We start from the raw sequence: 23,771 nt of genomic DNA on the forward strand, positions 1-23,771 counted from the left end.
TAAATAAAACAAGTTTCCATAAGTTCTTTTAGACAAATAAAGAATGTCATTTCTTATTTCAATTCATGGAGCAAACAAAACTTGATATCAAAATTGAACAAAGAAAATAAATTAATCAACCAATATATTTCATAAAAATAGTCACAAAAATACCTAATAAAATATTAACAAATTTTATCTAGCAAAATAAAAACTAATAATACATCAAGACTAAGAGTAGTTTAGCCCAGAAATGCATGGTTAATATAAGCTTTTTTAAAAATAAGAGGAATTTATGATTTAAACAACAGAAAGGAGAAAATTATATGTCGTTTTTGCAAGATGCAGAAAAGCATTTAATCAAATACACCAGACATTTGTGACAGAAAACTCTGAGGGAACTAGGAATATAATAGAAATATTTAAGGGAATAAAGAATGTTTACTTTAAAAATAAGCCTATTAAATAACATATTTTATGAGGGAATATAGATGTTTCTCCCTCTAATCAAGAATAAGACAAATATGTTAATTCTTACCAAGTTTATTCACATCTCAGTGAACATACTGGCCAACTCAAAAAGGCAAGCAAAAATAAATAAAAGGTATGTAAGAAAACAGTAAGACTGTCCTGACCCACAAACAACATGATTGTATGTATAGAAAAACCTAAGGAGTCTGCAAAAACTACCAGAACTAAAAAGGATTTAGAAAAGCTATAAGATAAGGTAAGTAAGTAAGTAAGTAAATAAATGCACATACATCAGTTTTCTACTTACCAGCAATAATAATTATAAAACTTAAAATATCATTTAAAATTGCCTCAAAAAGCATAAAATATTTAGAAATTAACAGCTGTGCAGGAAACTGAAAACTACCCTGAAGTTAAAAAAAAAATGCTGAAGGAAGATAAAACCACCTAAATAAATAAATAAATGTGTTCATAGACTGGAACAATCAACATTGCTAATATCCTAATTTTAAAAGTTTAGTGCAACCCCAATTCAAAATCCAAGAGATTTCTAGTAGATATTGACAAATTATAAAGTTTACATGCAGATGCAGAGGAGCTAGAATAACCAAAATTTTCTTATAAGAACAAAGTGAAATGAATCATATTACCAGACTGAAGACTAACTATAAAGCTAGAGTAATCAGGACAGAGTGGTGTGGGGCATACACAAGCCAGAAGGATACAGATTTCAGAAAAAGGTTCACACACAAAGGGCAAAGGCACCAAGTCGATTCTATAGAAAAGGAAAGTTCATTCAACAAATAGTGCAGAAAAATACTAGATAAACATTTTTTAAATGCATAAACAGCTATCTTACATGATACATAAAAATTAATTTTAGGGCTGGAGTTGTAGCTCAGTGGTAGAGCACTTGCCTAACACATATGAGGCACTGGGTCTAATCCTCAGCACCACATAAAAATAAATAAAATAAAGGTATTGTGTCTTTGTACAACTAAAAAAAAATTTTAAATTAATTTAAATGGAATCCATTATACATAAAAGCTAAAACAATAAATCTTCAGGAAGAAAATAAAGAATGCCTTCCTGATCTTTCTTGGAATAATCAAGTTTAAGATGCATATTAGGATAGAGCTGGGGCTCAGAGGCAAAGCACTTGCCTTACATGTGTGAGGCATTGGATTCCATCCTCAGCACCACATAAAAATAAACAAATAAAATAAAGGCATTTTGTCCATCTACAACTACAAAAAAATTTTTTAAAAGATGCACATAAGAATCTTTAACATGAAGTTAAGCCTACTTTTATGAAGTTAAGCCTACTTCATAAAACTGAAATTCATAAAAAATGTTTTAAATGTGTGCTCATGAAAAGAAACAAGAAAAATACAAAAATAAAAGTACAAACTGAGAATACATTTGCAAAAAATAAGTCTGTCAAAAGACCTGTGTCCACAACATGTCCCTGGCAACTGAAAGATAAACAGCCCATTAACATATACAAAGACACAAAGATTGTTAATTTTAAAAAAGACATAAGAGGTAACAATAAAGATATGTTTGTCCTTACTCTTATTTTTTTTAATTTAGGACATAACTATTTGCTCCAAAGTTTTAATAACTTTATAAAACACAATTTTTGGGGGGGATGGAATCTTACTTTCTCCCCTCACTCTGTTTTGTCAAGTGCTGTGTCATAACAGCATTTGTATCTCTTCTAGTAACACTTTTTCAGCACCTAGAGGACATTTCATTTAAGTCATCCAAGTACATTGCTATTGTACTCTGTACACTGTGAACAACATACAATTTCTAAAAAGAAGTTTTAAAATTCTCTTTTTTAAAAGAGAGAGAGGAGAGAGAATTTTTTTAATATTTATTTTTTAGTTTTCGGCGGACACAACATCTTTGTATGTGGTGCTGAGGAGCGCGCTACCGCTTGAGCCACATCCCCAGCCCCTTTAAAATTCTTATTAATAGGATTTTTAAATGTTTAAGTCATCAAATCAGTAATCTCATTCCTGGAGATTTATCATAAGAAAATAATCTGAAATGTGTACAGACTTTTACAAACCAAATAATTATGTTAATCATAGGATTATTTATGACAAAAAACATTCAGAACCTAAAAGTTTCATAAAATAATTTTTCATAAAGGAACAATTATTATATGTAGTGGTCTTTATACAATGAACTGGTGGGTATGTGACTATTTCTAGTTATCAGTTTTACTTATGATAATATAATTTCATGTATATTTTAAGACATAAAAATAAAGACATTGGAAGAAAATACATCAAAATACAGTCACTTATGAATCATATGATTGTGACTGATATATTTACTTCAATCCAAACACTAATGTTATTATCAAAATAAGCAAATATTTAATGTTACATTTTCTTTTCTAAAAAATATAAAATATTATATTACATGGTAAATATAAAACTTCAACCCTGGGAATTTCCCCATGTAATTTTTTTCTCACTGAAGAACTTTTTCCTTTCCTAATTCATAAATATAAAAGAACTTATACATTTTAATTTCAATTAACAAAAATATCAATGTGCTTTCTTTAAAGTTTATAAGACTGAAATCTTGGATTTCATACTGAATAGCAAATTAGGCTCCCACTTCCTCAATCTGAATAATGCTTTGAACTGTCTTGAACAGTTTTAAATTACTTAGAAACAGACTTAACATGAAAGGACCTTCACAACTATAATGGCAGAAAATTGTGGCAGAAATAAATACAAATTACAATGCCTGATTATGGCCTGTGTAAAATCCATAAAGGTAATCAGGAGACCCAGTACACAGTGAAGAATAATCTTAATTAGTAGGAATGCATTTCAACCAATATAGTGAATTGAAGACTTCTGCTTTGAAGTTTGCAATTACAAGATAAAGAGTCTAAAAGAAATAGTCTTTTTAAAAAAATTCTATTCCAGTAACTATTTTAAATCTGTCTCCAAGAGCCACTCTGAATTTTCTGTTCTTTGGAATTTACTTAAGTTATAAGCAATCTACAAAAATATTAATTGTTTATTCCATTAGCTTGAAAGTACATAGTCTCTAATGACTTCAGACATGTCGATTTCTAAGAAAAATAATTTGCTTCTAAAAGTGTTGACCTGCTAGTTATGTTTTTAAATTATGTGGCAACTATTTTAAATACACAAAAATATGCACACACAACTCAAATAACTTCATTCTTCTGTTTATATAATCATCTTAAACAGATGCTTGAGTTTTCACATGATTTTCCTTCTTTGAAATATAATCAATATGATAGTTTTAAGAAATGCAGAATTGAATGACTAAAAATAAGCCCTTTCCATCCTGAATGAAAGCAATGACGGACATGGGTGTGAAAATAGAGAAGTAGGTTCCAACAGAGAGTACTGGGTGCTAAAGACCAGACGTCTCAACCTACATCTCACTCCGTTGTTCTGCAGTAGGATTTCCTATTTTGGAAGCGATTAGGAATCACTAGAATTGGCGATTTTATCACACATTGATGATAGTTGGCATGCATGCATTTCATTATTCATATTGCATAAGGAGAATTTAATTGGCATGATTTTGGTATTCCATTTCCTGTTCAAGAACTCCCATCTACTATTATTTTTCTCTTTTACCTACAAATGATAGGATTGAATAAAGTAGGATGTGACAGGCCCCTAAAACCATCTCTGCAACCTACAGAGGTCTCCTGAGCTCTAAATATATACTTCTAGTTGCCTGTTTTTACATTCCCTTAGATATCCTCCAGGAATTACAAATTTAAAATACGTAAAACTGAGTCCATTACTTTAGTAACATTCTCTTTTCTATTTTCTACATCATTTAAGGCAGTCAGTCTTCACCTGGTTGCCTAAGGTCCCAGAGTTCATTTACCCATCTCCTCCTTTACCCTTCACAATGAGTCACTATGTCCAAGTGACGGAAACTCACCCTCCGTCTTCCTTGCCATTTTCTTGCTTCTGTCTCCTCACTTTTTCACCTGGACACGGCACCAATGTGTTAATTTGTCCATCAGCCTCTAGTGGTAGAGTCTGGCTGCCTCCCCACCAACACCTAGGCAATCTTTCTAAAGCACAAGTCTGTTCCTGTCACCCCACTCCCTCGGCCTGTCCATCAACAGCTCAGTGGGCTGTTTCTGCCCTTTCTCCATATGTCTGTCTTTACTCACTATATGTATAGGGTTGCTCAAAGGCACCACCATGGGCTCTCTAGGATATGTGTCCTCAGGCTAGTTCCTCTGATGGGAATACCTTGGGGCCACATCACACCTCAATTCCTTCCTCCTCTGTGAAGCCAATACTGATAACACCATCTCTCTTTCCTATTATTACACATGCTTTACTTCCAGGATTTATTACATCAGACTGTAATGACATTTTTACTTCTTGGGTCTCCCTCCATAAAAGTAAGCTGTGAGCACCCCAAGGACAGTGCCTTTCCTAAGCCCATTTCTCAACCCTTTTACCTAGCAGCATGTCATCCATGGATTTAGTATTTGTGGATTCAATAAATACTTATAAATGACACTGAGTGAATGAAAGCAGAGATATTTAAGTTGAATTTTTACAATTCCTATTAATTGGAGACCATCAGTGTTGCCCACATTTCCCACACATTGCATGGCCTTTTTATGACCCAGCCTCAAAAAGTACATAGCACAGCTTCCACTGTACTTGACCCCTCAAGGCACTCACAAGCCCAACCAGACCCATGTGGAGGACACATGGAACCTAATTCTTGATGGATGTGTCCAGACACTCAATGCCATTTTAAATCCAATCACCATCAGAGAATGATACAGAACCAACTCATTATTTTGAAAATATAGAAAGAAAAAAATCTCTTATTCTGCCTTTCCTATGTAAGCATATATCTAAGTGATCAAATAGCAAGTGTAAAGAGACCTCTCTTTAAAGAAACATTCCAATTAATAAATGAATTAGAATATCACTCTTTTGAAATCCTTAATGATTGTTGTATCCAGACAATGACTATCAATATCTGCTAACATTAAAAAAGAGAGGAGAGACACAACTACTTATTATACATCCCCTTTGGAAGAAGAAAACACTCCCACAAAGGGATTTGCTTGAAAATATAAATGATGTTCCTAGAACCTCCTATAGGCTGAGCATCCCTTATCCAAAATGCTTAGGACCAGAAATGTTTTAGATTTCATATGTTTTTGGATTGGGAAATATTTGTATAGTCTTTACCAGTGGAGCTTCTCTAATCTGAAAATCCAAAGTGCTCTGAAATCTAAAAGCACTCAGTAAGTGTCAGATTTTGAATTTTTGGATTAGGAAAGCTTAACCTATACCAGCTTACAGGAAAATGTATCCAGAGCTGTCAATTTACTGAAACTGGAAAAGAAAGAACAGCATGTTAATTGAGACTTCAGGGATGATATTAATGAAATTCAGACTTGGAAATTTTACCAAACAAAATGACCAGGTTTTACCAAACAAATGTCAAATTTTACAAATTTTACCAAACAAATGACCAGGTTTTGTCATCAAACAAAAAAGGGAAAAAAAATAAGAGTTGGAAAATAATCTTTACAGGTTTGAAAATATTATCAATCAAACAGAATGTGTAAACTATTTTTGGATCTCCGTTTCTCTCCCCCCATTCGTCTTTGTTTACTGTAGTCTTTTCCTCATGCTCTTCCTTCCTGTTCTGTTCTTAGTTGCTCTCTTTATAACAAAGCAGACATTTGGCATTTGTTTTTTAGGGCTTGGCTAGCTTCGCTTAGCATAATCTGCTCCAATGCCATCCATTTCCCTGCAAATTCTATGATTTTGTCACTTCTTAGAGAGGGAAGATGGGAGGGGAGGGGAGGGGAGGGGAGATAGTAGGGGATAGGAAAGGTAGCAGAATATAACAGTCACTAATATGGCATTATGTAAAAAAGTGAATATGCAACAGATGTGATTCTGCAATCTGTATTTGGGGTGAAAATGGGAGTTCAAAACACAATTTGAGTCAAATGTATGAAAGATGATATATCATGAGCTATGTAATGCTTTAAACAATCAATAAAATAGTTTGACAAAAAAAAAACTATTTTTGGATCCTGATTTAGAGAGATAGAGTGTAAGAAAACTAATGGCATTTCAGAGACAACTAGAAATTCCAGCACTAAGTAGATATACAGTGATATTCAACAATTTATTTTAGATAAAATAACATTATTGAGGGCTTTTTTAAATAAAGGAAAGTCTTTCTGGTAAAATAACATAACATCTGGAATTATTTTCAAAATAGAATAAGGGTAAAAGTCAGAGATAGGGACAAGTATCATTGTCTATGAGTTGATTAGTATAAAAGCCGAGTAGTGGTACTTGGGGGTCCTTTATATAACATTTTCTATTTTCATATTAAAATATTCCCATTAAAAATATATATTTTAAGAAAGTTTATTAACTCCCAGTTACACTTAATAAAGTAAAAACCCCTTGATAAATTCTTTATGCACCCTAGGATCTGGCCCCTGTACTTCTCCAGCACCATCTAACCCACTCTCACTTTCTCCCTACCTTTATACTACATAAAGCTACTTACTTCTAGTTCCCATACAGGACTATGATTTCTTATACTTGCAAATGTTTGTAAATTTCTCTTTTTCCAGAATGCCAAGTCCCATTCTCCTCCTGGTAAAATTCATTCCATGGATCACATTTCCACATTGCCAGCTGCAGGTATCTGGCTCTCTGCTGAGTCCCCGCAAAGCAGAACTGCAGTGATGGATACCCATCATTGGCCTCTCCCAGCTGCCTCTGCAGCCCTCCCTACCCTCCTTTCTGTCTTATGAAGCTGATCTATTTGGACTGTATTGGTGGCCTCTGTATCCTCTGGCTCCTGGTCAGGCTTCTCCAGAGGGAGCCACCTGCAGAAGGTCCAGAGGACAAGGAAACCATATGTGTGCTCTTCTCTGCCTGGAAGGCACAAGTTGGCAGCTTCCTCTGCCAATATCAAATATATCAAGGGGCCCCTTCCAAGTACTTCTCTTTCTGTTATGGGTGACCATTTCTTTGTCCTTCATTATTCAGGTAAGGAATTGTCGCTTCCTATAAACTTAGTGCACTGTGAATAAAGAGTCCCTGTGTTCAACTCTCCTCTGATAACTCAGTTTCTATCTGCCCATCTCTCCTGCTCAGATACTCATTATACATTTGTAAACAAACAACCCCAAAAAAGACCACATGAAGAAATACAGACATAGACTGAGAAGCCGTAGAAGGTGAAGAGTCAAGAAACATTAAAGGGAGAGGAAGAACAAGGGGATGTTGGAACCTCTGCTTGACTGGTAATCTACTTGGGCTAGAAAGCAAAGATGGACGTGGGGAAAGCTGGAGAATCAGAGAGAACCTTGATGTCAAAGACAGGGCAAGGATTTAAATTTTGACCCTAAGGGCAAAAGGAAAGTATCTGGTAATCCCTGTGCTCTGCTAGGGTTACACAAGGGACATCATCCCTCAGACAATTCTTGACAGCCTTCCACCTCATGGCCAGGCCCAGGAAGCTCTGGCACATGGTAACCATTCAATAAATGTCCACTGGATCAGTGAATGAATGAATGAGTGAACACATAAGGACAGTTTGGGTTTTTTCCCCTATGTACCATCATAGTTTGGTCACCTCCAAGAATACTTCCTTGCACACATCCTGTCTGAACTTAATCCTGTTTTGTCTTTGATGTATCTTCCTTGTAATTACCATGCAAAGCACCGGTGAGAAACAGCAGCATATGAGCTATAACCCTAAAAAGTAGGTCCATCTCCGTCTTTCATACCATAACAACCTATGCCACTCTAGAGATGGCAAGTTGAACAAGGAGCACAACTCAAGTGATGGAGATTCTTGCCTTGATCATTGTAGGTTATTCTGTTAGGCTTCACTGTTGGAGATGATTGAGGAAGTCATTTGAAATTCACAAGAGGACTGAAAAGAGATCCATTTGCTTGATTTTGAAGGAGAAGTACAACCTCCTTGCTCTTGTGCACAAGGTTTAATTAACCAAGTACTAACCAAATATTTCAAGTAGAGGCTTTAATCTTGATTTGCTTTTTTTCTAACTGATAACATAGATTGATTTACACAAGATAAAATAATAGTATAATTTTAATTGGTTCCCTCATTTAAAAACAAACAGGAATGCATAGATAAAACCTATTTGAAAACATACTTTTATTACAAATTTACCATTTAATACAAGCAAACAGTATTGAAAAAATCAAGTGATCTCAATATTGTAGCAAGTGAATATTTACTAAAGTCACGATAATGATGTCTTTCTATATGAAATATTTTGAGATAATGGATATGCCCATCTCAGGCATAAGTAAGTAAGCAAGATAAATAACCAATTGAATTTTTGCCTAAATATTCTAGTACTCAGTTATCCAAAAAGTACTAAATGTTATGGTTTTTACATCAGTGCTGGGATATTTCTGTGGGATATTGCTTTTTAATTAGCACGAAAATTTTTTATTCTGGTAGAAAATTAAGAAAAGCATGAAATGATACTAATTTAATATTTTTTTGAAATTCAATCACATGTTCATGAGTTTTCACTTTTTTCATGTTTTGCCTAAGCAACTTTATACTGTATAAGGACTATAAATTGATAGACTCTATGATTTAAATGCATTTTGTTTCAACAAAATAGTTGTACTGCTCACCAAAGAGGCCATGGTGAATCCAATGACTTCAATATAGCCATCATCATGACGCTGAGGCTCAAAGTCATGATGGTCTCCCGGGTTTCCCCAGGGCATTGTGCCAGCACAATATCTGCAGGATAAGGGGAAAAATAGAAATAAATAGACTCTATTCTGCTCATGATTCTGTCATTAGAGATCAACTGGCAGTTAAAGTAATGAATACATATATCAAAACCTCACATAAACTCCATAAATATGTGCAATTGTACTTATGCATCATTTTAACTCAAATCTAAGTTACTTATTTACAGTTAGAACCAATGCTCAGTTTTCTGCTCTTGGTATACACCTTTCAAATGAAAAGAAAATGAATTTATCATCTCCAAGGTACGATCCTGCGAAAATGGCCATAATTTTGCAACAAAAGCATCCTGTGGTATCCAAATTTCCTCTCATTATTTATCAACATTTCTCACTTTAGGATTATGTCTGTTTCTATGCTCTCCTATGAATTCTCTTTAGGTAGTTTCAGAATTGGTGTTAAGGGAAGACACACACATACTAATTTAAGAGAGAGGGAATGGAGATGGGTAGCATTCACCACAATATGCATGATTTTAAGATAAGAAAGGCCTATGAGAGAAGAAAAGACAACTAAAGAAGAAAGTAGAGGAAAAGGAATGGGGAAAGACAAAATCAGAATTGGAGGGGGAAATAAAAGCCATTAGAAAAGTAAAGGAAAGAGAATATAAAAGGTCCAAGAGGAGTATAGGGATAAAAAAGGAGAAGAGAACAAGAAAAAAAAATACAGAATGCTACTAGCCAATGTTTCCTGAGAATCTAGGCCATCTACAGAACTAAGCTAAAGATATCTCTGGAATGAGACTGCAACTGACTATACAGAGCACTGCCAAGAATAATGAGGAGACTACGATGTGTTTTCACAGACATAAATTTACATAGAACTCTCATTTTAATTAAATTCAGTCTCAGTAAACTTTATCTGCAGATTTTGTGTCTGAAGTTGGTTAGTGGGTGGGTAACAAAGGGTTAGAGATCCATGCCTTCCAAAATCTTGACTTGGAAGCCAAGAATCATATTTAATGTTGCTGAGGTAATGTGCTTATTTTGAGACTAGTTACTCTTAAATATTCCTTTATTCTGAGATATATAATAGTGCCAAAGATAATTGACATCCTGGCTAGAAGATGCTTCTCTAATTGATTCTATTTTTTCAAAGCAATCGCCTGGCAATGAAATCCACACATGAATCAGGCTGGATGGTTTCCTAATAGCTTTTGGGAAACTGAGAACAAAAATTTATTCACTTCTATCACTCCTAGAGGAGGCAGAGTAGGGGTAGGAGGGTAGTAATTGAGAACTAAGTGAAAATGTTCCAATCAAAAGGGGTTTGGGGTCTGTTAAGGCTGGATGAGTCTAGACTAAGAACACCATGTGACACACAAAACCACCTACCACAGAGAACACTAGATAAACCAGGTAGGAGAATAAAATTATCATCTGAAAACCTTTCATGAGCCATTAAGATAATTTATTTTCTTCTACAAATGGCTATCCAGTTTTCCCAGTATCATGCATTTAAAAATCTATCTTTTCTTCACCTTATGCTTTTGGCACTTTTCTCAAAGATGAGATACCTCTTGTCCATGTAGGTTTGTCTCTGTGTCTTCTCAACTATCTATTCCCTGGGTCTCATGTCTGTTTTTGGCCAGTACCATTCTGGTTTTGTTACTATAGCTCTGTAGTATAATCTGAGTTTGGGTACTATGATCCTTTAGCCTTGTTATTATTGCTCAGGATTGCTTTGTCTATTCTGGGCCTTTTATTCTTCCATATGAACATTAGAACTATTTTTTTTTTCTAGTCTGTGAAGAATGTCTTTGGAATTTTGATGGAGATTATATGGATTACTCTTGGTAATATGGCCATTTTTGACAATATTAATTCTGCCTATCTAAGAACGTGGAAGGCCTTTTCATCTTCTAATGTCTTCTTCAATTTATTTCTTCAGTATTCTATAACTTCCATTGTACAAATCTTTCACCTCCTCAGTTACATTTATTCCTGGGTCTGTTTTTAGGCTATGGTGAATGTTTTTTGATTCCTTTTTTGGGGGGAGTTAATTATTGGTGCATAGAAAAGCCATGGAGTTTGAATGCTGCTCTTGTATCCTTCTATTTTACCAAATTTGTCAGCCCTAGATGTTTTTCTGTGGAGTGTTGGAGTCTTCCAAGAATGGAAACATATCCCTATCTATCAACCTGAACAACAAGACAACACAAAGTGAATGAAAAACTAAGGAATTAGACAGAAATTGTGCTGCTGATGGAAGAAAAGATAGGGTCAGCACACCAACATATAAGCACAGACACCAGCTCCCTTAATACAACTGCTGAAACTGAAGAAATAAAACCAAGAATTAACAAGGGGAATGGCATTAAATTAAAAAGATATGTATGCCAAAGGAAATAAGAGTGTGAAAAATACATATAGAATGGAAAGAAATCATTGCTAGTTGCTCTTCGGACAAAGGTTTAATATACAGAGTATATTAAAAAACTTAAAAAACACCAAAAAAAAAAGAAACCCCAACAAATAACCCAATCAGTAAATAGGCAAATGGACTAAAGTAACATTTCTCAAAAGAAAAAATGCAAGTGGACAACAAATATTTTAAGAAAAAAACATGTTCAACATCATTAGCAATCAGAGAAATGCAAATCTAAGCTACAATGAGATCTCATCTCACTCCAGTTAGAATGTCAAGAATATTATTTATATTATTGATGGATATTATTTATATATAAAGGAACACTTATATATTGTTGGTGGGATTGCAAAAACCACTATGGAAATCAGTATTGAAATTCCTCAAAAGACTAGGAATGGAACCACCATATGACCCCGTTATTCTGCTCCTCAGAATTTATCCAGAAGAACAAATTAGCACATTATAGTCGTACATGCATTCCAATGTTTATAGCAGCAAAATTCACAATAGCCAAGTTCTGGAACTAGCCTAGGTGTCAGTCAATAGATGAAAGAATAAAGAAAATTTGGTATAGATACACAGTGGAGCCATAAAAAAGAATGAAATTATGTAGTTTACTAATAAATGAATGGAACTGAAGAACATCAGCTAAGTGAAATATGTCAGAGTCAGAAAGTGGAGAGTAAACTGTTTTCTCTCATATGCAGAAGCTAGAGAGAAAAAAGGAATAAATGAAAGGAAATCTCACAAAACAGAAGAAAAATCAGCAGAGTCGGGGATTGGGAGGGAAGGAGGACAGGAGGGAACGGGGAAGAACTAGAGAATAAAATCAGCCAAATTATGCTATATGCTTGTATGAATATACTGCATGAATTCCATGTTTATGCATAATTATAATGTACCTATATATATGTGTGTGTATATATACATGTATATGTAAATAAACATGAGGAAGAGGAAAGGAAAGGAAACGGGGAGGGTGGGGGAAGGAAGGGAGAGAAAAGGGTCAGTATGAAGAATTAATTGAAGCAAATTATGCTATGTATATATAGGAATAAGTCACAGTGAACCACACTGTTATGTATGATTGTAATACACTAATAAAAACATAAAATAACTGATTTTTATTGGTAATATCTGAAATGTCTCTGTTATGAAAACAGGTATACATCAAGTCAAAGTTCATGTCAAACCAAGGATATAATATAAACAGAGCTTACCTGGGTATATTTAAAAATACTATACACTGGAACTTGAGTTCCTGAATCTTTGGGGTGAGATCTGTTCCATCACACTGCAACAATGAAAACAGAAAAAGCAAGGGTTTGAAGCTGTCACAAGTCTAAGAAAATTTTCAAGATAACTGGGTTGACAACAATAGGCACCATGATCTTATTCCCCTTGTCTCTGATTCTGCTTAACTGGATGGCCAGTTACTATGATTGAAAATTTATGCTTTTTTATAGCTTAACTAGACCCAGAGTTCAGAGCTGAGTTTCGTTTTGATTTAATATAAAACAAACCTGATATTTGACAAAAAAAATAAACTGTGTCTGTTTTCACAATCACAGTAAATACTGTCCTTCTTAACCTTGGGTTATTTATTATTAGATACTTATATGCACAGAATCAACGATGAAAGTCTTACCAGAATGAAAGGAATGAAGCTATAAATGAAGGCAGTAGCATTAACTACCACAACCATCTGATTCAAACAAGTTATTTGATTTTTTTGAGATAATTTTTATGTTTAAAAGGTTAAATGTAACATTTTGAACACTTTTTAAAAGATATGCATATTCAAGTTTTTAAAAAGATATCTCTTATAAGTGAGGATAAGCTCCAACAGGCCATCTGATCCTTGCCACAGGGAAGTCAGTATTTTGAATGAAATAATTAATAACTCTCATGAATGTGAAATGAGTATGGGAATACTAGACCAAGAAAACACAAAACAGTAACAAGTGATTACTTTTTTAAATATTTAATCTGTAACAGAAGTGGACTGGACTTCTGAGAAGAAACTGCTTTGCTGTTGATTGACATGACTCTGGTCTCGAAGGCCCAGGCCAGCCTTGCTCAGCGCCTCTGTGTGCTTCCCTGATCTGTCAGTGCTTTCCCCAAAGAGTAGCATCCTCTGACTAATCAAAGGAGACCCTTCCCTTTGCCTTTCTCATTTCCCACTAGTGACAAAGACCAAAAGACAAAAACTCCAGTCAGGGCTACAGACTCCTCAGTGGTCAGAGTCACAAAGTCTGCTTTTCTATTTGCTTTATTCATAGCTTCATCCCAGAATTTCCTTGTTATTGTTTTCTTTTGGGAAGAGGAGTAAAGCATTCCCAAAGTCCCTGATAATTTTTGAGGAGTTCTTTAGGCAAAGTTTTAAACTAAGTAGTAATGATTTTGATAACACTCAAGGTTATTGTCTAAGCACCCGGAGCTTTTCCTGGCTGTTCTCATACAACCTAATTTTCATGAGCATGCTCGAAAATAGCTTCCAAGAAAGCTTATAGACTTAAATAAATGAAATGTTTTCAAATGTAATTTAGATAGGAATCAAATTCTAGATGGCGATCAAAGGTGGTTTTAGAGAACTCTCAACTACTAAGCAAACATAAAGCCTCCTGCTTTAAGGACTTCACGAGTGTGTAGATGACTATACTAAAACACTGACTGCTCTTTGTGGCAAAGATAAGGTGGTCTACGGTGTACACATCTGATCATTCTAGCTCATCTTCCATCCTTTCCATCTCACGGTCAAAGCATGCAGTAATATCACTGCAGAGGTTTCCTATGTCACACAACAGTGGTCAAACATGATTTTTTAAGAGACATATCTTATTATGCCTGTTTCACAGGCAGGAAAAGCAAGGGGTTTCAAAGGTTCAATGACAGAATCAAAGTCATATACCTAGGAAAGGCAAACCTAAGACTGAATCCCAAATCCCACACTTTGTTTCTAATATTTTTTTTCCTCCTCCTAAAAGTACATAAGATTACAAAGCTATTCCACCTGGAATATTACATGTATTGGCTGATTCTACATTTTTCCTAGTGATTTGCTGCTATTTTGGCCTCTCTGCAAGCTCATTTTAATCCTTGCTATGTAGCTGCCCATGTATGAAGCAATCATTAAGAGGACTGCCAGAGAGAGAGAGAGAGGGACTCTCTGGTGATTAGGAAAATATGCAGAGATTGGTTTCAGTCCTCTCTCCTGAGCAGTTTACTGACATTCAATGTGTCCACTGCCCAGCTATGATCGAAAATTTATGCCCAGAACTCACTAGCTCTCTTGGCAGGCACTGTCAATGTTCCTCTAAATGTAAAAAATACTGGAAGGGTAGTGATGGTCATTTTTGGCTGGGTGGCAGGCAGAAGAAGAAATGGGCAGTTTGGTATAATGCTGCTGGTACTTAACTTTATTAACCATAGTTTTATCAAAATAAAGATCTTCATAGTACAATGGACTTGGGTATTTCTTCCATCTAGTTTTAAGAAAGAAATATTTGAATTATCAAGATTCTCCATCTCTGACAGACACTTCTCATATGAGAGCCAAAACACATGCAAGTGATGCCAAGGTTTGTTAATACCAGGGTGATGGGCTTTGTTTTCCATTTAACTGATTTAGGAGATTCATGTCTCATATGTGCTTTACTGATGATAACAGATTTTCATTTGTATCTTCTCATGCTCCTCTGTATTCCTCTATATCCTTATTAGCTTAATATCATGTTTTTCTCTATTTTTATGCATATATTTTTCCAGTTTCTCTGATCACATATTCCTCACCTATGCCATGATAAATCCAAGCCTTACTGTGTCACTACACATCCTTCCCCATTTCTATATTTTTCTCCTTCTATCTTTTCTTCGTTTATGTATGCAACTACACACAACATAGATCCATCCATCCATTTACTTAACTTGGTTCCTATAAGAAACATTTTGTCTTTCTTAACTAATTTTAAGCTGTTTTAAAATGCAGCACCTAGAGAAAGGTAAATTTATCTCTCCTTTTCCTCCAAGTAGTAGATATCTTAAACCTGGGGCAGAGAAAAAGAAACAAAATTTGAAAATTCCATTCAGCGGTGAGGAACCTGACCAGCCTATTGGGTAAGTTAGCACAAAATAATAAATTCAGGCAAGGCCCTGTTCTAAAATGGAGTCCTCTCAGACAGTCCTGGAATAAGGACATTTGTTTGGTGAGCTTTTGTTTACACTTCAAGAGTCAGATAACATCATTTCTTTGATGAAGGTCTTCCTGATGCCATAATATTCAAGGTTACTATTTTTCCCCTTGTGATACCACCATCTTGTGCGTATGTTGAATAACTTTATTACATTATGCTCCAGTGATTTAAGTGGCTTTCTCCATAACTGGACTGTGAATTTCTTCAGGAATGAAACTAGTTTTTATACTCATCTTCATTCCAGCAACTAAGCCAGTGCCCAAGACATGATAAGTATTCATAAATACTGCTTGAGTGAGCCACACTAAGTGATCTCTAAATCACACAAAGTCCAAGAGATTAATCCACACAGACACTGTTATTTAGGAGTTGTTTCTTGTGACATTCATATTCACAAGCAAAAAAAAAAATGAACTGACATATTCAATACTTACAACAACTTTAACATGTTTGGATAGATCTCTAGAACTTCTCTGTAGGAAATCAGAAAAAGCTGCCTATACATCATAAGGGGAAAAACAAAAAGCTTAGTTACATGTTTTGTCCATATCCCACTTTCATATTATAGACAGGTCCCAATGATTCCAAATTATACAAAAATATATAACAAGTTCTCCTTTTGCTGAATCCACAGTAAAGCAGGAAAATGATTATCAAGTTGAAATATTTCTTTTAGCTTTCAAACTATAATCTCTAGTAAAATTTAAGACTACAGACAGAGGGTGAAAAACTGGATAATTCCAAGGGTCAGTGTGAACATGACTTTGGCTGTCCTCCCTGACTGTCCTACTGGTCTGTTAGATGCTAAAATAATCTTTAGCATTGCCACTGAGAATGCCCTGCTTTACCTCTTTTATTTTGACTCCCTCTATGCAGTGGAATAAACTGTACTTTCTTAATTAATATTTTGGATGACTTTTTCCTGAGGAGGAAAAGAAGGGTTTTCCTTTAATTTCATATCTGCGTCCATGAAATTCTTCCCATGTTCTGTCAATTTGTCAGTTTCTCATCCAAACATCAATGTGTACATGTGAAAATGACATTCTTATCTGAGACTCTTTATACATTTTTCAGTCTGTCGATACAGTTTTCCAACTACCTGCCTGATTTCCCCACTCCTTACATTGGTTTTGATGTTTTCCATATGCCTCCCTGAATATCACCTACTCTTATACAGCATGAAGCCTTGCATCTTTAAAATTCAGAGATGATAAATATCAACTCCCTTTCTGACAACAAACTTAAAAAACGCACCATTACTTTCATTCTTAAATGAAGACATTAAATAGTAATTATATAGAGAGACAGATAAAAATGTCTGAGATATGTTATAATTTTTAATATAGTTAGTGTCATTGAATTAATATTAAATAATATATAATGATTATAAAATGAAATATGTACTTACCCCTGCATAAAACATTTTATTTCGAAAACGACTATTGAATTTCTCTGGATTTGCCTCTGTGAAAGAGGAGAGGTAGTTTTGTTATAGGCACCTCATTAGAGATTAGCAGTTTTACCCCCAGACCTACCTATAATCTATAGGGCCAAAAGATCCTTGAGCAGTTCTGGGTTTGTTTGTTTGTTTGTTTGTGGTTTTGTTTTTTTAATCATCTTTCCCTAGGCTTCAGGGAAATATAGTGGCCCAGTGCTACAAAAGTTTAGCTCCAAACTGGCAACATCAGAGCAAATTGGCAGCTTGTTATAAATGCAAATCATTAGTTCCTACCTAAACCTACTAAATTAGAATGTCTGCATGCAGAGACTAGGAATGGTGGTGAGTCTCATGAACATTAAAGCTTGCGACACTCTGGACTCTTCCAAATAGCAGGTTGGCAGGAATTTGGGGCAGAGATGATAGGGAAAGATGATAGGAGGTAAAGAGGTGATAATTTTCATTGACTTCTACAGGACATTGCTTCCATAAACTATATACACAACTTCCAAATGTAATCAAATATGGAGAATTTAGATAAAAATTAATGGAGAGTTTGCACTACCATCTGTTCTTGCTTGTCACAAGTCTTGGAAAATTATTTGTTTTGATGGAGAATACACACACACACACACACACACACACACACACACACACAGATGGTCTACTGAATGGATTTGGCTTATTACAGCAAAGGCCCTGACTAAAAATGATTTTAATTTGGATTTTGCCTCTGTATGCTATAAAGTTTGAAGACCCCAAAAGATGAAACAAAAATGTGTATCAGAATTTTCATGTGAATTCAAGGGATTATAAAATCCCCAAATTAACTATAATTTTCTCAAATGTTTTTCTTCAATAAAGTTTTAAGACATTCTAAAAGAAACTACTGTCCACATTCGGCCTTCTACTATTTTATTCCAGACACCCATCATTTCCTTCTTAGTCTAGGTCTTTCTCCCAGTCATTTCTCAATAGGTAGCAGGATGACAGGCTGAAGCTAACCGTGTTTGTGAGTGCCAATCCCCAGCCATCACCCTGAAGAGTAACAGAGTTCACTCTCCAAGACCAAACAACATGCCTAGGACCTCAAGAAATAATCCTAGACAAATGATTCTTAGATTATTTTCATGATTATTGCATCATCATGGCAGTACATGACATGGAAACAAGTTGAGAGTTACAAACTTTTGTAGATTGGTCCTGGAGAGCTGTCTTCATTGATATACAGTTTCTGTATATCAAAGCTTTTCTATACTCTGTTCTAAGTTCTCTAACCCTAGAAACAAAATGAAATGAAGGCTCAATTACACATTAAACAAAAAGAAGATGAAAATGGCATTAATTGATCTGCATCCTGATTTCCCATGCTTGGCCTGAGAATAAACCATTTTCACATTTTAGGTCTAGTGCAGGTAAATGTGGCTATTGAACAACATGTCATTTTTTATCTATTTTTGAATCAGATTTACCTGGTACCATTTGCATGTACCTTTACATTAACTGTCTCGCTTTATGAAACCAGAGGTAAAATGAGAACCTTTTTACTGTGCAATTTATCATGAGTACATAGATACTAATTAAAAAAGAAAAAACAACAACAACAACAACAACTCAGGCCCAGCTATTAAGCAAGCTACAGGCAAGGGAAAACAGCAGCCACAATGCTGGCACAGAACTTTTTCAGAGCATTAAGTGAATCATCTGTCAACTACTAACATTTATTAATTTTATAATTTATGGTTTGAAAACATTTATATTGCAATGAGGTTTTTCCAGAAGCTGAAAAAAATATTTATTTTTAAAGAATAGTTTCTTCTTCCTCTCAAAAGACAGACTATTTCTATCTTTAAGATCTCCCAAAATGATTACAAAATTAAGAACTAAGCTGAGTTTTTGGTGATTTCATGCACACATTTGAGGAAAACAGTCACCTCAGATGTATTTAGTGAAGTCACTAAATAACATGAAATAAGAATTTAGGGCTGGGGATGTGGCTCAAGTGGTAGCGCGCTCGCCTGGCATGCGTGCGGCCCGGGTTCGATCCTCAGCACCACATACCAACAAAGATGTTGTGTCCGCCGAGAACTAAAAAATAAATATTAAAAATTCTCTCTCTCTCTCTCTCTCTCTCTCTCTCTCTCTCTCTCTCTCTCTCTCTCTCCCTCCTCTCACTCTATCTTTAAAAAAAAAAAAAAAGAATTTAAAGATAGAGATCCATCAAGACACCTCACATTCAGAGAGATGTTAGAGACATAAGGTAAACAGGTAGGAGATTTGCACTTATGCTTTGGGTGTGAGGTTAGAAAAGGTTCAAGGGAATCCTCTTAGTCCCAGGACAAGAAATTTGCATATTATGCTGTGACACACACCCTGATGGCCTTGACAGCTGGATTCTTTTCCTATGTCCACATCTATGCTATTCCAAGCAAAACAGAAAACAAATAAACAAACAAAAAACAGATTCACAAACAAGGAGCAGCTGGAGATGTTTTAGCTTAGACCTAGAGCTTCAACACTTCCAGTGGAAGCCAGGCCATACGAAAGTCAGGAACAGCCTGCAGACAACAATATTCAGCAATTTCCCATTGGCTTTTAAAAAGAGCTAGGATGGTTGATTGTCTGTGTGCATGCACAGGAGCTGGTATGCCTTCAGGGAGGACCAAGAGTGAGGACTCCAACTACATCAAGAAACAGAAGGAAGAATAAAGAATTGGGAAAGCGTCAGAGAGAAAGTGTAAGAGCTCTCGGTCCTTCCGGAAGTTGTGTCTGCTAGTTGCTTTGAGATAAACATGAAAGGCCACCCTCAAGAAAGGCTAGCAATACTCAAATTATCCCCAAGACTCCAACAGTGGGAGGATCCTTGATACACTGCTCCAATTCCTGGGTTGCCCATTCTCCTCCTCTGCAAGAAGTGGTGTCAGACAGGGAGGCCCAAGCACTCCCTGGATTCATCCAGATCTTTATTCTGTTCATAGTGTGACTCAACACCAATGGTAGCTTTATTATTTTTTTTTATTCCTGCCACAACAAATCACTATAAACTTGGCAACTTAAAACAACATCCATTAATTTCCTTAAGAGTTCTTCAGGTCAAAATTCTGGACTAGGCTCTCCTGGGTACTCTGCTTAGGGTCTCATAAGACCCAAATCAAGGTGTCATACTGGTGAACCCTTATTGAGGGCCATGGGAAAGATTCACTTCTCAGCTTATTCAGGTTGTTGGCAGAATCCATCTCCTTAGGGTTGCAGGACGGAAGTTCTCTCTCATTGCTGGATGGTGTCCAGGATTAATTCCCACTTCTAGAGGCTTCCTGAATTCCCTGGTTCCTGATCCCTTCCATCATCAAAATCAGCAATGGAACATCAAGTCTTCACACTCTGAATCATTATGACTTCCCCACTTGCTCTCCTCTTCTGCTTTTAAGAGCTCATGTTTTTAGTTGTGTCCATGCAGATAATCTAGAATTCTCATCCTATCTTAAAGTCACCTGATACATTAACTTGCATCACATCACAAAGTCCTTTTGCCATATAAGGTAACACAGCTGACAGAGCCAGATGACAACTGGTTGTGGAAGCCAAAATGCTACAGTCATTGTCCACTGTCTGCCACATAATCCACATCCCTCTCATACGAAAAATATATTCACTCCCTCCGAGATAACTAAAGACCTCATCTCATTATAGCATCAACTCAAAATCCAAAAATCTCATCTAAATCTCATTAGCTCAAATTTCCCAAATCTTATTATCTAAATCATCTAAATGATTTAGCTCCGGATATAATCCATTTGTAATGATGATGGAGCCGTGGGTATAATCCATTCAATTGACTCAACGTTTAACAGCAGGCTTATATCCAACATAATAGCATGACAGGAGCCATCAGAATGGGGATCCTAAAACCCTGTTTTTGTCTGTGATTGGCCTTGCAGATATAGCTTTCAGTTCCTTCCAAATATTTATTTCAGTCCAGTTATCACCCTCTAGGTCTTTGGAGGGCCTGACAAAAGCATATTAGCTCACTTTACAGAGTTTATTCGTTTACTCTTCATAAGCTTTTCTCCCCTTTCTCCTTTAATGGCCCTTGCAAATGATGCCCATAGACTGTTCTATTTGAGCAGGTATGATGGCCTTCCTGACACCTGTGTCTTCAAGAAAGGAGGAAGTCCAAAATACATGAGTAACCTTGTTCCTGTAGTGCTTTCCTCTTACAAAGACAAAAGGTGACTGGTGTATAAATAGTCACATCGAAGTTGCCTTCCACACATAGATCATTTCTAAATTCCTAACCACCTTAAATATATAGATATTTTCAAAGATGATTACTGTTGCAAAGCACCTCTAAGGTTGCTTAGCTCACAGCACAATTTCCTATATACTTCTTTTCTCTGTAGAGCTTACAGACAATAGCCCCATCCCTTTGTCCCCCTATAGTTATTTCCCAGGAAAGAATATAGGTAAAGAATTCAGGGGGTTATCCATCTGTCGCCACAGATCTCCACCCAGCATCAAGTTACCCAAGAGTCCAAATAATCCAAGCTCATGGAAGGGCTCATGAAACACATATTGGTTTACCGTCTCAGATACTTAGTATTTCCTTAAGTAACACACAATTATTATAATTTTAAAGTCAACATTCTTATATTCCAAACTTGTGAACATGCGAAGCCCAGTGACCAAAATTTAGGAGTGAAATCTCCCAGGTAACAAAGAGACTACTCCATGGAAGAGCACATAAAAGTGGAATCATGAAACCATACCCCTGTAGAGGCATGTCAAGATGCCACTCTTTGGCACTTCTCATGTAAATTCAGTTCTACATATATATTATAAAACCCAGTATGTGAAACAAAAGACAAGCAATCCTATGTTCTTCAGCTTTGGATAAAAAAAATCCAAATCACACTGAAATATAGAATGAGTAGTCAAAAAGTGATCGTGTATGATTATTTATATTTCTGAATGTATACAATATAAAACAAAATATGTATTATGTATTTATAGTGACATAAATGCACCCTTGTAATCTGAGACTTTTTAAAATACATATAAAATTTATAAGACTTCTGTTATCTGATATAATTCACTGCTTTAAAATGCATAAGGACTAGTTGTTATGGTTTGGATGTGGTATCCTCCAAAAGCTCATGAAAATAATGCAAGAAGGTTCAGAGAAAAAAATGATTGGGTTATGAGAGTCTTAACCTAATCAGTGAATTGCTCGCCTGATGGGATTAATTGAGTAGTGACTGAAGGCTTTCTAATCAGCATGTGAGCTGCTTCCTTTTGCCACACTCTTCTACCATGATGTTCTGCCTCACCTCAAGCCCAGAGAAATGGAGCCTGCTGTCCATGGATGGAGACCTCTGAAATCCTGAGCCCTCAAACTTTTCCTTCTCTACAATTGTTCTGGTTAGATCTCTTCATCACAGCGGGGGAGCAGCTGACTAAAACACTGGTTAAAAATGCTGCATGCACACTTGCTTCAACTAATCTTAGCCCAAATTGCCTTTGATGAGATACTCAAAGAGAAAAGCAGCTCAAACCTAAAGGTGAGGTGAAAAGACAACTGTAAACACAGATACCGAGAACAGAGACTCCACATGGTAAAATACATTTCCAAGTTTTCAGAATTGGATTATTACTCATGTTACCTACATGCACATTCATTTATGCCAGCTCGTACATTGACAAGGAAGTCTACCTAACTCATAATTCAGACTGGGGTCTTTTAACCTACAGATCTTAAAAACTTGTTCAAGCACACATATAAATTGAGTGTGCTTATCTTTACCATACTTTTCCTTTACTCTATTTCCAACATCTTTACTGAAATGCATATCAAATCCAGTTTTCCTGAGACATATTCATTAGGTATTTGAATATGGGCAAAACTGTATTTGTAAAAATCAACAGGCAATTTGAACTTCATATGCCCCACACAACTTCCATATTCTTTCCATTGGACACTTACTTTAAGACTTCAGTTCAATGACTCCATAACCTATGCCTATGGTAACATCACCATCCTAGATTCAAATTGTATGCACTAAAAAATCTTTCATTTTTTTCCAACATCATCTCCCCTTAAGGAAAAATATTTTTATGGACATTATCATCATTTTTCTAATACCATAAAAATGTTATTGTGTATTAATTGCTCATCGAACCCATCCCTATGACAAGTTCATTGTCTCTCTGCACTTTTTTCTCCTGTCTGAAATGCTCTCATCAACTTCATTTCTTGTCTATATCATACTCTTCTTTTATCTCCCAGCCATATTTCCATCTATGCTTTCTGAAAATTTACCCCATATTCTTCCTCTGTCAATAGTCCTGCTGAACTCCCATATTATTTATGACCTCTATAACTAGCATTGCCTTCACTATATGTACCTTCTTCTACTATTTATCTTTTATCTGTGGGAGCTGTCCTGCAATCAAACATTCTGTTACTGCAACAAATACTAACGGAG

General features: G+C 35.6%; 1 protein-coding gene across 2 annotated transcripts in view; it reads right to left on the bottom strand.

The window, feature by feature from the left end:
- The window catches only part of DGKI (diacylglycerol kinase iota), a gene marked incomplete at its 5' end in the record, with an annotated part of 420,328 nt that overhangs the window by 139,914 nt on the left and 256,643 nt on the right, over positions 1 to 23,771 (bottom strand). For both annotated transcript variants that reach the window (XM_081286431.1, XM_081286430.1), the window contains 4 exons: positions 9,165 to 9,276; positions 12,879 to 12,952; positions 16,286 to 16,348; positions 17,260 to 17,315. In XM_081286431.1, coding sequence (XP_081142557.1) covers positions 9,165 to 9,276; positions 12,879 to 12,952; positions 16,286 to 16,348; positions 17,260 to 17,315 — 305 coding nt within the window. The remainder of the gene's footprint in view (positions 1 to 9,164; positions 9,277 to 12,878; positions 12,953 to 16,285; positions 16,349 to 17,259; positions 17,316 to 23,771) is intronic.

This window comes from Spermophilus citellus (genome assembly GCF_964194105.1).
Source record: "Spermophilus citellus genome assembly, chromosome: 3".
In the NCBI taxonomy this organism is placed as follows: domain Eukaryota; kingdom Metazoa; phylum Chordata; class Mammalia; order Rodentia; family Sciuridae; genus Spermophilus; species Spermophilus citellus.